Raw genomic sequence first — 14722 nt, forward strand, 5'->3', positions numbered from 1 at the left:
TTCTCTTGCCTGCCACTTCCTCCCACTCCCCAAACTAGTCTTCCATCTACAGTTTGTAAGTTAGAATAGTGAGTTTGGAGGCACTTGCCTCAACATTTTATAAAACAAAGAGCTTAGAAGAATTTGAAAGTATATTATAATAAATATAGTAAAATTCATATAGTAAAGGGAAAATAGATGGGGGGTTGGAAAACTGTTGGAAGTCAACAAAAGGGGGGGAATGGGAGGGGGTTAGAATTGGAAATTTAAAGGAATGTGAGTGTAAATGATATGATATGATATATTTCTAATCCAATAAAAATTTTTACAAAAAAAAAACATTTTATAAAACAAAGATAAAAACATAAGACCTGTCTGTGCTGGAACAGGCCATCTAATCCCACAGTGACTCACTGTTGGAGGTGACCGCTGAAGGAGACAATATTCTACTGATTTAATTTTAAAAAATACTTGAAATCTAAATTTTGGCTCATGGATTTGACTACTTTCCCAGCAATCTATACGTCTGACAATCAGTCACTAATATATGGAAGTAAGTGGTCTTTCTTTATCTTTTTTCCTTTGTTTCTGGCAAGGAAATCGCAACCAGAACCAAAGAGGGAGAAGGAAGCCAAGAAGCCAACAATTAAGAAGCCTCTGAATGCTTTTATGTTGTATATGAAAGAAATGCGGGCAAAGGTTATTGCTGAATGCACCTTGAAAGAAAGCGCAGCGATCAATCAGATTTTAGGAAGACGGGTAAGAATGCAAACAGGGAAATGGTAGTATTGCTGACAGCTACATGCATGGCTTCCCCCAGTGAACTGAAAGAAAAACACAAATCGGCTCCACTAGGTTAGTGGAAGGTGGTCGGACGTGACTGGCATTGCATGTTTTGTGGGAATCCACAAGACATATATGTAGGAGCCTTATGGATGAGTCACTGAGCTGCTGTTAGGGGTGTGTATTTCATGACTGAGCAAATTTGGGATGAGTACTCTGTGAAATTGGGAATGAGAGCTGTAGGGTGTGTGTGTAGAGTATTTCACTAATGGGTCCCCTAGAAGAAAGATTTTGAAACCACTGTCCTTGTTCCATTGGACTGATGGGTTGCATATTTTGAAGTGTAATGTCAGGGCATTAGCAGACCCCTTAATGTTCGTCATAGAGTTGAGGTTTGCATTCTTTTGCTACTTAGTCTACTTTGCTACTTTTTAGTTAGGATCAATACCTGGCCTTGTGGAACAAATAGTGATTCCTGGGGGCCATACCATGTCAGGAACAGGGCATGAGGAAAGGCTTATCCCTCCTCCTCCCCCTTGGGCTGAAGTCCTAATCGGAGTCAGGGTCCTGCACTCCTGATTTTTAGAGAGAAAAGGGTTGGGAGCCCCTGTCCCAGAACTCCTGGTAACTCATTCTGCCTATAAAAGGTCTTTGTGGGCTATTTGAGTCCATCCACTGTAATGAATTTTGTAAGTCCTCTTTAGGAATTTTACGTGGCTACTGCAACCATCCTAAAATTTGCCTCAATACTTTCTGTGCTACCACTGATTGCTTGGCTTCTCCTGCATCACCAAGTGGTAATCTGTCTCAGTTTGTTGAGATTTTCAAAAGATACTAAGTTAATCAGAAATCCAAATTGCAACAAGCATTTTTATCACTTTTTAACATGCAGAGTACTTTACACTCCACAGATTCTTTGAAGTAGATCCCAGTTCTTTCCATTACATGATAGGAAATTTAGGCTGAGGCGTTTTCCCATGTTGGCTGTATGAGTTATATTCATACTTTATTCCTGTACAGATGTTTGTACAGATGTCTGAATGCATGTTCATTCCAATTTTGTACCCTGGGACGAGTACCTTGAAAATTTCAGATCCAGATGAATGAAGGCATATATAGTTGTGAGAATGACTCAGAATGTGCATGCAATACAGGCTGTGTTTGTATAGTGAACGTACGAAAAGGTCTGCATGAGGTGCAGTCAAGCAGCAGCTTGTAAGATCATTTTGCTCAGCACAGAGGACCATTTCTGCACTCAGAAGCAAAGGTGAACCCCTGAACTGCTGGCAGTTCCACTTGGGTTGGTGGCATGAGAGAAGGCAACGGACACAGCTTATTCCCATCACCACCACCTGGAACTGTGCAGCTGCTAGCCAGGTCCAAGGCAAACCCCTCAGGCATTGGCAGTGATGCTGGGCCCCAGCCTCCCAGCATGTCTGGCCTGGTATAACCCTTGGGTCCCTACCTCCCTTTCGTTTGCTAACAAATCAATATATTCACAGATAGGCGTTGCAGGGAGGAGGGCACTTAGCCTATCCTAGACTAAGCCTTCTCGAAACCACTCAATAGGTTAATGGCTGAGCAGGGATTTGACCCCGGATTCTTAAGGCCCATGTCCAAATGTTTTATTTTAATTAACCAAATAAGCTAGGCATCCCAATTCATTTCTTTCTGTGAACAAACCACTTAGCCACTCAACCAAAGTAATCCCCCAAAATCTAGACAATGGCTCTGATAAAAGTTTTAGACAATATAGGTCTCAGTTTAACATACTTTTATTTGCCCACTGAAACAAATGGTTGTTCTGGTCAGTGATGGTTTTTTTCTTTTCCCAGGACTGTTTTACTTCAGCAATGAGTATGCTTCCAGGTTTGCATCTAAAACTGAGAGAGAATTGCATTCTGTTCATACAGTAAAGGTTTACTTCCTAATCGCATTTATACTGAATAAAAACTGGTTAACAATGCACAATTAGATGATAGTGAAGAAATAATGTGCAATCTGTCATGACCAGAAAAACCAGAGAAAGGCTTCAAAAGCACTAAAGCAAGAGGAAGAATTCTTGACTATGCTTCAGCATGCCCACAAATGTTTTTATGACTGCTTTTAGTGTGCTTCTGCTACTTCTCTCCATTGGTGGAGTTCTTCAGCAATGATTCCCGATAGAGGAGTCTGTCTAGGAGTCTGGCCTTGGCTCATTGGAAAGAACACATGCTTTGCACACTGACAATCCAGAATCCAAACCTGGCATCTTAAGCTTTAGGGATCTCAGATAAGCAGGCAAGGACAGACTTCTGCCCGAGGCCTTAGAGAGTTGCTGCCAGGAAAAGTAGGGAGAAATGTGCAAGACAGACCAGTGGCTTCACTCAGTACAACGCAGCTTCTTATATTCTACTTGCATCTAAAAAGGCTTTTATTTTTTAAAAAAATAAACCAACAAAACCCTTTTCTCTTTGCTGGTCTTTCTGAAATCTGCTAGGACTGGACACTCAGTGTTGAAGCACACCATTGTCTCTCTCTGTTTTCTGTGGTTTCTTGCAGTGGCACGCACTGTCACGGGAGGAACAAGCCAAGTACTATGAACTGGCTCGCAAGGAAAGGCAGCTTCACATGCAACTTTATCCAGGCTGGTCTGCAAGAGATAACTATGTGAGTACTCTAGGACTCTGAGGACAGGATTTGGGCAATACTTCTAAGAAATGTTCATTTTGAAGCTGGTTCTAGCCTGATAGTCCAGCTTTTGTGGATAAACATTTTTGGTGAATGAATGTGAAAGCAAAAATGGAGTCTCGTGACCCTTTAAAGACTAGCAGATTTATTTTAACAAGCTTTGTCAGAGCTCATTGCAACAGAAGTAAGTGAACTCTAAGCCATGAAAGCTCCAGAGTAACTGGTTGGCTGCTGTATGTTGGACTAGGTGGACCAGTGGTCTGATCCAGCAGGACTCTTCTTATGCTCATGTTGATCTTGAAAGTGCTACAAAGTGTGTTTGCTGCAACAAGCTAACTCAGTTATCCTCTGCAAGCAAGCAAGTTTCCAGTCGTCAGCAATAGAGACAAAGCACCAAATTGTGTTGAGAAGATATCACTGCCAGAACAGAGCTGTGTTCCTGCATATGCAGTGGGGCTTCTGATCCTTCAGCCACTGATGGACCTCTCCTCCATGAATCTGCCTGACCCCCTTTTAAAGCCGCCCATGCTCGTGGCCATCACTACATCCCCTGGTAGTGAATTCCACAGTTTCCTTCCCCCCCTCCTTTGTTTCTCTGTCTCTTTTTTCTTTCTCTCCTGCTCTCTATTCTGCTATTAGTTTGATTTTCTATGCATTCCAATTTGCCTCCGTTGCTTTCACTGCCTTCTGTCTCCTAGTCAAAATCCAGTTGTACGTTACTATGTCATTTTTCCATCTCTGTGTTCTTTGGAGATAGATCAAGGTGGGTAGCTGTGTTAGTCTGTCAGTAACAGTAGACAAGAGCAAGAGTCCAGTAGCACCTATAAGACTAACAAAATTTGTGGTAGGGTATGAGCTTTCATGAGTCACAGCTTATTGAAGAAGGTATCTGAAGAAGTGAGCTGTGGCTCACAGAAGCTCACACCCTACCACAAATTTTGTTAGCCTTATAGGTGCTACTGGACTTTGTTCTTTGGTTCTCTCTTACATATCTTCTCCCTCCTCTCTCTATTTGATTGCTTATCATCTCCTCTTTGCCAGTGCTGCTTTCTTGGTGAGACCTCCCCTGTTTCTGTCTCATTGACCCCCACACCTGCACCTCACCCTCTTTCCTTACGTCTAAACGGTGTCTGAAAACAGCCTTCAACCTTTGTCCTTCCTTCACCTTCCTGTGTGTCCCTTTCATCATAATCTTGTTGTCTTCTCTAATGAAAGCCAGGGTGCTGCAGAGCAAGGGAGGAAATAGGGCAAGTTCCATCCTGCAAGCAGAGTGGAGCTCATGATACTTTAGACCCAACCTACAGACTGAAATAAAATTGCAAAAACAGCAGTAAGGCTCTCCATGATGCACAAAGCTTCACTTTTAGCATATTAATAACCAGTTTTCTAACTAGTACTAATCTGTTTACACTATGGAGACATTTTAGTCTTGCCCTCTTATTTATTAGTTTCATGGTAATACCCCCTTTCCTATCATCAAGGAATAATTTCTTCCTTCAGGTGCTCACGGTGTAAAATAGACCAAAAACAGCTGGATAGCAAGCAGAGGATTGGTTTCTTTTTAATTTATATGGGCTTAAACTAGATTTGTGGGTATTAGAAGTGAGGCCCTCAAGAGGAATGTAAAATGGGGAGAGGGTGGAGGCTAACAACTACCACACCGGTATTTGTGTTAAGCCTCTTCATTATTAATGTAAATGAGCATGTTAGAAGTATTCTCTCTGTATTAGATAGGGTATTATACTTGCTTTAGTTGAAAGCTGCAGAGATCACTAGATCCTCTGTGATGGCAGCTCCTGGTCCATGCTGATTCTTCACTTTATTCATGAACGGAGTTGCATTACTAGACACAGCGAGATCACATTGCCCCTCCTGGTCTCCTAGCAAAGACACTAAATCAAAGGGTCAGCTGCAGCCATCACTTTAAATGTGAGGATGCCTTGTCCAGTTTTGCAAGATAGCTCTTGAGAATCTAGGAGGATGCCTGAGTAAACTAGAAGCAGACAGCCTTCAAAATCCTTAAGGGAGCCCTTCTTCTGCATCCCTGCAAAGTTCTTTGAGGAAGGCCCACACCTTTAGTGGAGGTGCTATATAGTCTGACCACACACTGACAATTCAGTTGCTACCAGGGCTTTTTTTCTGGGAAAAGAGGTGGTGGAACTCAGTGGTGAAACTCAGGATCGCACAATAACATCACTTTGGGTCAGCTGGAACGGGGGGGGGAGTTTTTTAAAGTTTAAATCGCCCTTGGCCAAATGGTCACATGGCTGATGGCCCCGCCCCCTGCTCTCCAGACAGGGGAGTTTAGATTGCCCTCCGCGCTGCTGCAGCGGCACGGAGGGCAATCTAAACTCCCCTCTGTCTGGAGATCAGGGGACGGGGCCACCGGCCATGTGACCATTTTCAAGAGGTGCTGGCACTCCATTCCACCATGTTCCTACTGAAAAAAAGCCCTGCTTGCTACACACGCCAGTTCAACGTCTTAGGCACTTGCACAGTTTTCTACTGTCAATGTATTTTCTCCTTTTTGGCAATGTCCAGATTTTTCCTCTAATTTTCCTTCCGTGTGTACGTGTGTGTTCTGTAAACTTGCAGCCAATTTATGATGACCCCCTAAGGATTTCAAGGCAAGAGACATTCAGAGGTGGTTAGCCATTGCCTGTCTCTGTGCAGGGACTCTAGACTTCCATGTCCTATCCAAATACTGACCCTGCTTAGAAGTCAAGATCTGCTGAGATCGAGCTACCCAGATCATCCAGGTCAATCTTCCATCTAACCTTGCACGTTCGTTCAAACTGCTAGAGAAACTTACACAGCCTGCAGTGCATTCCATGATTCCTGTAGTCTGCTTCTTGACTTTCTCTTTGCAAAAGCATGCACCTTCTTAAAAGGGTTCATCCTAGCCAGTTGTTCTGCTGCTTGCCAGAATTCTGGTTGGTGAAGCATTTGGTATACTGAAGGAGGCTTTCCCACCCTCTCATTTAACTTTTAAATATCCACAGCCCTACAGTTATAACTTTTGTGCACCCTATAGTGTACATCATGCATTACAATGCAGTTTGGGGCCTGCTTTCCATAGGTTCATCCAAGTGTACCATTTAACAATCTGCAATTATATGAGTCATGCTGATTGTGTAGATTTTCCCCACACAATCAACATTTTCCACATTGTTATGGGGGTTTATTTATTTTATTTATTTGTTTAAATTTGTATTCCACCCTCCCCATACCGGCAGGCTCGGGGCAAATCACATTTATATACATTACAATTACAGCCACAATTTAAAACATAATAAATACAATATAAATATTTAAAAACAAGCACAAGCAGCACAAACAGTTCATTAAACCCGAAGGAAACGTCTTTTTTGGAGGTGGATGTTCTACCCTATTTCGGCTGGCAGGGCCCCCGAACATCAATCAAATGCCTGGTGGAACAGCTCCGTCTTACAGTCCCGGCAGAATGATAACAAATCCCTCCAGGCCCTGGTCTCATTAGACAGAGTGTTCCACCAGGTTGGAGCCAGGACCGAAAAGGTCCTGGCTCTGGTCGGCGCTAGGTGGGCCTCTCTGGGGCCAGGGATCATTAGTAACTTTTTATCACTAGATCGAAGCATCCTCTGGGGCACATATGGGGAGAGGCGGTCCTGAAGATACTCAGGTCCCAGTCACAGCTTCTAGGAGCTCTCTCAGCCCCACCCACCTCACGGTATTTGTTATGGGGATAATAATAACATATTTTGTAAACCACTCTGAGTGGGTGTTAAGTTGTCCTGAAGGGCAGTATATAAATTGTAAGTTGTTGTTATTATTATTCAAATTACACACAACACAATCAATAATAAATTAAGATCACATTTTATCATTGATTGGCCTTGCTGAGCTGATACAAGTTTCCGCCAGAGACCTAAGTATCAGCCAGGTATCGGTGCAATATGTACGCTGTTCCAAGTAATGCCGTCTTTTGCAGTTCTGTAGGTTCTATGTCAGAAAGATGCAGTTTTTCCATATAAGTTGCAAAAAATTTTGAAATAGTTCCCAGTGCCTCAATGACAATGGGGACTCCTGTTGCATTCTTCTTCTATAGTTGGGTGGTTTCTACTGCCAGATCTCTATATTTAATCGTGTTTTCTTGTTCTTTTTCTTCTACTCTGGCATCCCCCGGAATTGCAATGTCTATTATCCAAACTTTTCGATTTTCCACAACTGTTATGTCTGGTCTATTGTGTTCAAGGTGTGTTTGTATTCTAAAATCCCATAAGAACTTGATTCGATCATTTTCTAACACTTTTTCTTCCTGAGATTCCCATGAATTCTTTGATACTGGCAGATTATACTTTTTACTCAATGACCAATGAATCAGCTTTGCAACCCTGTCATGTCTAGCTTTGTAGTCCGTCTGTGCAATTTTGCTGCATTCACAAATAAGGTGGGACACAGTTTCATCTTTTTCCTGGCAAAGTTGACATTTTGGATTTTCACTGATTTTCTGAATTTTGGCTTTCATAACATTCATTTGCAATGCTTGTTCTTGTGCTGCAAAGATCAGACCTTCAGTTTCTTTCTTGATTGTACCCATCTTCAACCATGCCCAAGTTAGGCTGTTGTCACTTTTTCCTTCAGTACTTTTTAGATGTTGCCCATGTAAGGGTTTGTTCTTCTAGCCATTTAATCTATTCTCAAACCGTTTCTTCTTGTATTCAGATTTTGTTTGTTGTTTTTAATATGTTCTTGGTTTTCACAGCCTGAAGTAATTTTTCTGTGCTTCTACTGATATAATCATTCAAGCTTCTCTTTTCTTCTTCCACTACCTGATGTACTTGTAATAGTCCTCTTCCACCAATTTTTCGTGGTAAATATAGGCTGTCAACATCACTTTTTGGGTGTAAAGAGTGATGTGTGTTCATTAGTTTTTGCATTTTTCGATCCAATTTTTCTCAATCGCTTTGTGTCCAATCTATTATTCCAGCTGGACGTCTGATCACTGGAATCACCCATGTATTTATGGCCTTGATTGTATTGCCACCATTTAATTTTGACTTCAGAATTTTTTGTACTCTCTTGATCTTTCTGAGTCAGTTCTCTTACTTTCACATGCAGGATGTTATCTAATTCTAATATTCCAAGATATTTATAATTTTCCTTATTTGATAATGATTTCATGATGTCACCATTTTTAAGTTCTATTCCATCAATATTTTTTACTTTTCCCCGCCACATGGAGAGTACTGCGCATTTGTCTAAGCCAAATTTCATTTTAATATCATTACTGTACATTTTCACTGTATTAATCAATTATTCAAGTTCAGTGGGACTCTTTGCATCCATGTACAGGAGATGGTTTATTTTCCCAGCCTGATCAGAAATATAATAACCCATTCTCATTTTCTCTAGAAACATTGTCAAAGGGATTGAGATGCTGAATAATAAAGGTGACAAGGAGTCCCCTTGAAATATACCTTTCATACAAACTTCCCCAATTTCTTCACCATAGGCCATTAGCATGGTTTTTCATTTTCGCATATTTTCTTTAAAGAGCAGCCTGATGTTTTTGCTAATTCCAAAAATTTCCAGTCAAGTATTAACCCAACTGTGTGGCAATGAATCAAATGCTTTCTTGTAGTCAATCCATGCCATGTTCAACTTCATTTTTCTTCTTGAATTTTTCAGTACCATTTTGTCAATTAGCAGTTGATCTTTAGTGCCTCTTGACTTTTTAAAATTGCCTTTCTGTTCAACAGGGTACATAATTGTTTTCCATTAAATAATCCTATATTGATGTTGCTAATATCCTTGTGAAAAGTTTCAATGTTGTTGGAAGGCATGTGATTGGGTGGTAGTTGCCAGGTTCATTGCCTTTCCCTTAATTCTTCACAATCAGAAATGTGTGGCCTTTTGTGAGCCATTCTTCACTGGTAGAATTTTGAAGCATTTCATTGAATTGCACTGCCATGCATTGATGAAAACTTGTTAAATGCTTTAGCCCAAACCCATGCAATTCATCTGACCCAGGTGCACTCCAGTTCTTCACATTCTTTGCTTATCTGGCAACCATTTCAGTTGTTATTACCACATCATTCATCCATTTTCCTTTAGATTCTGTACTAATTTCTTTAATCCATGGGGCATTTCTGTTATGCTCTACTGGGCTTTCTCAAATTTCTTGCCAAAATTTCAGGGCATCTTCTTTACATGGGATGATGTTCTGCACTGCATTTTCTCCAGTGACTTACAGAATATTCATTGGATTCAAAATTGCAAATTTTCTTTATACTGCTTTATTCGCCCAACAGATCTTCCTATTTTCTTTTCTATTTTCTTTCTTTTTCTCACACAGTGGCCAATCAGTTACTCTGAAAGACTAAATGCAGGGCATAGAGGTTGAGGCCTTCTGCTGAAGTTGCTTCCTGGTACCAGTATTTAGTATTTACTAGTATTTACTGCCTCCAATGTAGAGGTTCCTCTTAGTCACCATGGCCAGTAGCCACTGGTGGACATTCTCTGTGAATTTGCCTAATCTCCTTTTAAAGCTGCCTATGCTTGTGGCCATCACTACATTTTCTAATTGTGAATTCACTCATTCTGTAAAGAAGAATGTCCTTTTTTCCATCCTGAATCTACTGCCCATCAACTTCACTAGATGCCTCCAAGTTCTAGTATTTTGGGAGAGGGAAAAATGTTCTCTCTTTCCACTCTATCTACCCCATGCTTAATTGTATAAACCTGTATCATGTCCCCCCTTATTCATTGCTTTTCTAAACTGAAAAGTCCCAGACTTTTCCTCATGGGAACAAGTGCTCCAACTCCTTGATCTGTACCATTTCCAGCTCTGCAATGTCTGCAATGTTCTTTTTTAGATATAGTTATCAGAACTGCACACAGTGTTCCGAATAAGGTTGCATCATAGATCTATAACTGGGGTATAATAATATTGGCCACTTTATTTTCAAACCTTTTCCTAATAATTCCCAGCATAGAATTTGCATTTTTACTGCTGCACATGGGCTGACACTTTTATTGAGCTACCCACAACAACCCAAAGGTCTCTTTCCATCTCAGTAAGTTCAGACCACCTTAGCATGTATTTAGAGTTTGAATTTCTTTCTAACGCCCTTTTAAAGCTATCTATGCTTGTGGTCATCACTACGTTGCCTGGAACTGAATTTCACCATTCAATTTCTCATTGAGTAAAGAACTATTTCTTTTTGTCTGTTCCGAACCTATTTCCTCAAAATTTCATCCAATTCACTTTCTCAATTTTTCCTCTCTTTATCCACTTCTTTCATCATTTTGGAGCATACAGTCGAAGGACATGGAGTCGCTGCTACACACATGAGAAAGCCACAAGCATGAACACTGCTTCTAACATTTGGAGGCTGAGCTCTCCAGCTGCTCTGTGAATTTGCCTCCCTTTCCTCTTCCATGCTATCCTCCGTACTCCTTAGTGTTTAGCATGTAGCCACTGATGGCACAGGATGTCATCAGCTCTAGTGTCTCTAAAAGTTATGCCACTAGATTCAGGCCAAGGTGTTTCCTTTTAGCTTTCTCATCTGTCCACTGTTCATGTATAACACACTTTCCCCCCACCAATAGGGCCCAATCCTCCTTCAGAGGAAAACTTAGTATCTGGGTGTTCTGGTGGAACCGCCTTCTAGTGATTCATGGTCCGAAGCAAACAAAATTCTGCTTTACTTTCTCTTGTATTTTTATTTTCTGCCACTAGGGGGACTCTGTAAGCCAAAACAATTGAAGATGTAAAGAGCAGAACAGCACTCTTCCCCCACATCTGTCCGTTGTGCTAGCAGTCACACCTGCAAATAGTATCAGAAAATCAGTTCAAATGATGATGCAGGGCACTCCTGGCTCCCGGATGAGTTTATTTTAACAGCATCTGGTTTTGCAAAGGTGTTTGTTGCATCCTGAAGGACACGCTGGATGGATATGACAGGTGCATGCAACAGTCTTTTGACAGGCGTTTTTAACTGTAAAGCACCTGTTGGAAGTGCTACAAGTATGAAAGCGGGAAGGAGCTTCTAAATCTTTTCTTCTCTGGCCATTTTCCTATTCAAAATTGACACCTACATATTTTCCCCAATGGGGAAAAAGCAGCTGGGAGGAGCCCACATTGAGCAGAAAAATAGCCAGTGAAGAAAGAGTAAAGCAGCCGCTCCCTACCTGTTATTCCTCTGCTCCAGGTGGGAACCTCTTGCAGCTGATTTTTCTTATTTCCTTTTAAAGCAATGCAATGCTAAGCAGTTATGCCCTTCTAATTCCATTTAAGTCAATGGATTTAAAAGGGTGGAACTCTCCTTAGGCCGGCACTGTTGCTCATATCTGTGGTGTAATATTTAGTTTGGCCTCTGCATTACATTTTTAGGTGTGCGCCTTCAAAGTCATCATGTTACCACTCAACAAACACAAGGACTTTGTAACATGTAAAGCAGCCCTTTAAAGAGTTTCCTAGAATATCCACCTAACTTATGGCCATTGCCTATTAATCTCCCCAGCTGAGCAGGCTATAGAAACATTTAGAAGCAGCCCATACTGGAGCCTCTGCCTGCATGCCTTTATTGAGATACGCCAAAAGCCAGGAAGCAGCTGCTTTGGGAGTCTCTCACCACACCAGCCTCAGTGCATGCTAAATTCTCTCACTGAAAGAGGGAGAAGGAATTTAGGTCAGCATCATATGACTTGCCAGGCAGACAGTGTGTTCACTCCCACAGTCAGGAGCTTTCTACCTTTTGTCAGACTACAAGGCATTAAAAAGTTGCAGGTCATCAATAGCAGTCCAGGGAGCAAGGCCAGATTTCTTCAAGAAGCTCTTGTGAGTGCATTAATAGAACTCATTAGGGAACAAGGGAGCAATTAGATATTCTGTGAATGAAGCAATTACAGGGCTGAAAAATGTTTCTTTGCTAATGGCTGAGGAAAGGTGGGGGGAGAGGTCCAGAACTGTGGGAGTAAATGCTGAAATGCAACCTTAGATGTCTTAACAGAATTTGCAAAAAAAACCTCATTAATTAATGCATGGTCTTTTGCTCCTGTGTTGCCATGGCTACATTTCATTCTCACATGTTGTCCCAGTAGTTCTCTGTTGCTAATCACATGGTCATCTTAGACTTTTTCATATTCACCTTTCAAAATTCATAGATGGCTACCATGAAGATAGATGATTGTCTACTTAAAATAGAAAAATAAATAAGATCCTGAAACAAGTGATGTTTTTTTCAGAAACAATATAGAAACATCATTCCCCGGTGCTCAATGGTTGTTAAAGCACAACAGAGATTGTTTTGTGGAGACAAAGCAGCCTGCCTGAATATGTGCTAATCCCTGCAGAGGGAAACCAACAGGGATTCACTGGGTCAGATCCTCTAGGAAGTTCACCAGCACAAGCTCCATTGAAATGGTAGAAGCTGTGCAAGATCACACTAAGGACACATGCTTGGATCCCACAATCTGTCAGCAGAAACCTGACTGCCTAGCTCTCCTTTCTCTCAGCAACCATTTCTAACCATGGAAAAGGCAAAAAGAAGCCATTTCCTCACTCCAGCCTCCCAACTTATACGGTTGGCGCTCCACACAGGCCCTACAACTCTCACAAATAAAATGGCTCCTGAGGAGATGGAGAGCCAGGAAGATCAGGGATCTTACCTGCTGTCCTATGTGTACTTATTTAAGAGTAAACCTATTTAAGAGTAAACCCCATTGAACTCAGAGGGATATACTTCAAAATATACATGCATAACATTGGGCTGTATGAATAGACGCCAAAGCGTGATGACTTGGATGCAGCTCCCGTGGAATTAAATGGGTCTTGCTTCTGATTAAAGCTGGAAGATGATGAACTGTTTCGCACCAGGTTATCAGGTCGTAAGGGGACAAATGTTAGACAGAATTTGTCATTTCTAAATAATCTTACTGCAGTCAAAATGATTAGGCAATAGTGCAGGTCCCCTGTGAATCCAGTGAATTTGGGGTGGTTGTGAATAATTTTTTACATTCTTCCAGCCTGGTACCAGACCAGTATCCATTCAGTTGCCAGGTTGCCTTGTTTTAAGGAATGGGTTTTATTTGAAAGAATTTCCCTTTATCTTGGAACACATATCTGAGAACCATCATGGACACCCCCACTTTCAAGATACTCCGTGCCATCCTCTCTCCATGTGCAACAGTTTGTGTGGCTCCAGAGTTTTCCAAAAAAAATTTTAAAAATGGAAACTAGAAAGTGAAAAATGCTCATTGATCATTTGAGTTCTTTTAGAAGGCCTCTGGTCGTCTTGAATGCTTGCCATTGTTGCATATTTATTTCTGAATCCACATGAATGAAGAAAGTATGGCAAGTACAATGGCTATATGATGGAACAACTTGGTTAGCCAAAAATTAAATTCTGAATATATTTGAAATGTTTTTTAAATGTCTTCATTTTAGTAGTTTATGGTATTAAAAGTTTGCTGTGAAATGATGGTTTTCTACAGCAGACAAGCATAGATCCTGAAGTAACTGAAAATATAATTTATTTCAGTGGTGAAGACATCTGTTGGAATGTTTGAGAATCCTAGCCTTTAAATTCTGTAGCAAATCCTGAAAGCCTGTATTCTTTATACAAAAGATTCCTGTGGAAACCAATGTTCTAGAAGTTTGTAGTTAATAAACAAAGCCTAGGACTGACTTATATACCATGCGGGGTTCATAGTTGTCATTTGAATAGTCCTTGTACTGCAGTGTGTGCAGTGCATAAGATGGTGACATGGCCTCTCTCCTAGCATATGTGCAGAGGAGCTGGTACATGGGCTATGAACCCTTTTACAGAGGTACTAGGAAGATGGAGCCCTGCTTGCTGAGATGTTTTTTGCACATCCTCCATCTAATATGTAAGTGGCCTGTAGCACATAGAAGCCTGAATGCTGGAGAAAGGGTTTGACAGCATTCATGCTGCCAGCAGGAAGTAGTGGCCACTTCCTAGAACTGCTGAAAGTGGTGAAGCTGCAGGGTAGAGGGGAGGTAAAAGAAGATAAAAGGCTGGGATGGAGCAATAGGGACAACTCTTAAGTGGTAAGAGCTGAACAGGAACTGATGGTGAAGAGGTGGAGGAGAGAGAAGCAAACCAAATGCCACAACTGCTAGAAAGTGACTGGAGGACTTCAGGAGGTTCATGGCAACTAGGAGATGTGAGCTAGTGATCCAGTAAACATGGCTATTTTGCATGACTGAAGTGCCTACTTTGTTTCAATGCATATGTGACTCCAAATAATACAAAACCAAACCACTTGTTGAGAGTCAGTGTGG

The 14722-nt window shown here is 41.3% G+C and overlaps 1 protein-coding gene across 6 annotated transcripts in view; it reads left to right on the top strand.

Annotated features, from left to right (window-relative positions):
- The window catches only part of TCF7 (transcription factor 7), a 163020-nt gene that overhangs the window by 136271 nt on the left and 12027 nt on the right, over positions 1–14722 (top strand). For all 6 annotated transcript variants that reach the window (XM_054977465.1, XM_054977468.1, XM_054977467.1 and 3 more), the window contains 2 exons: positions 576–738; positions 3304–3411. In XM_054977465.1, the coding sequence (XP_054833440.1) occupies positions 576–738; positions 3304–3411 (271 nt within the window). The remainder of the gene's footprint in view (positions 1–575; positions 739–3303; positions 3412–14722) is intronic.

Source organism: Eublepharis macularius, chromosome 4 (assembly GCF_028583425.1).
Source record: "Eublepharis macularius isolate TG4126 chromosome 4, MPM_Emac_v1.0, whole genome shotgun sequence".
Lineage (NCBI taxonomy): Eukaryota > Metazoa > Chordata > Lepidosauria > Squamata > Eublepharidae > Eublepharis > Eublepharis macularius.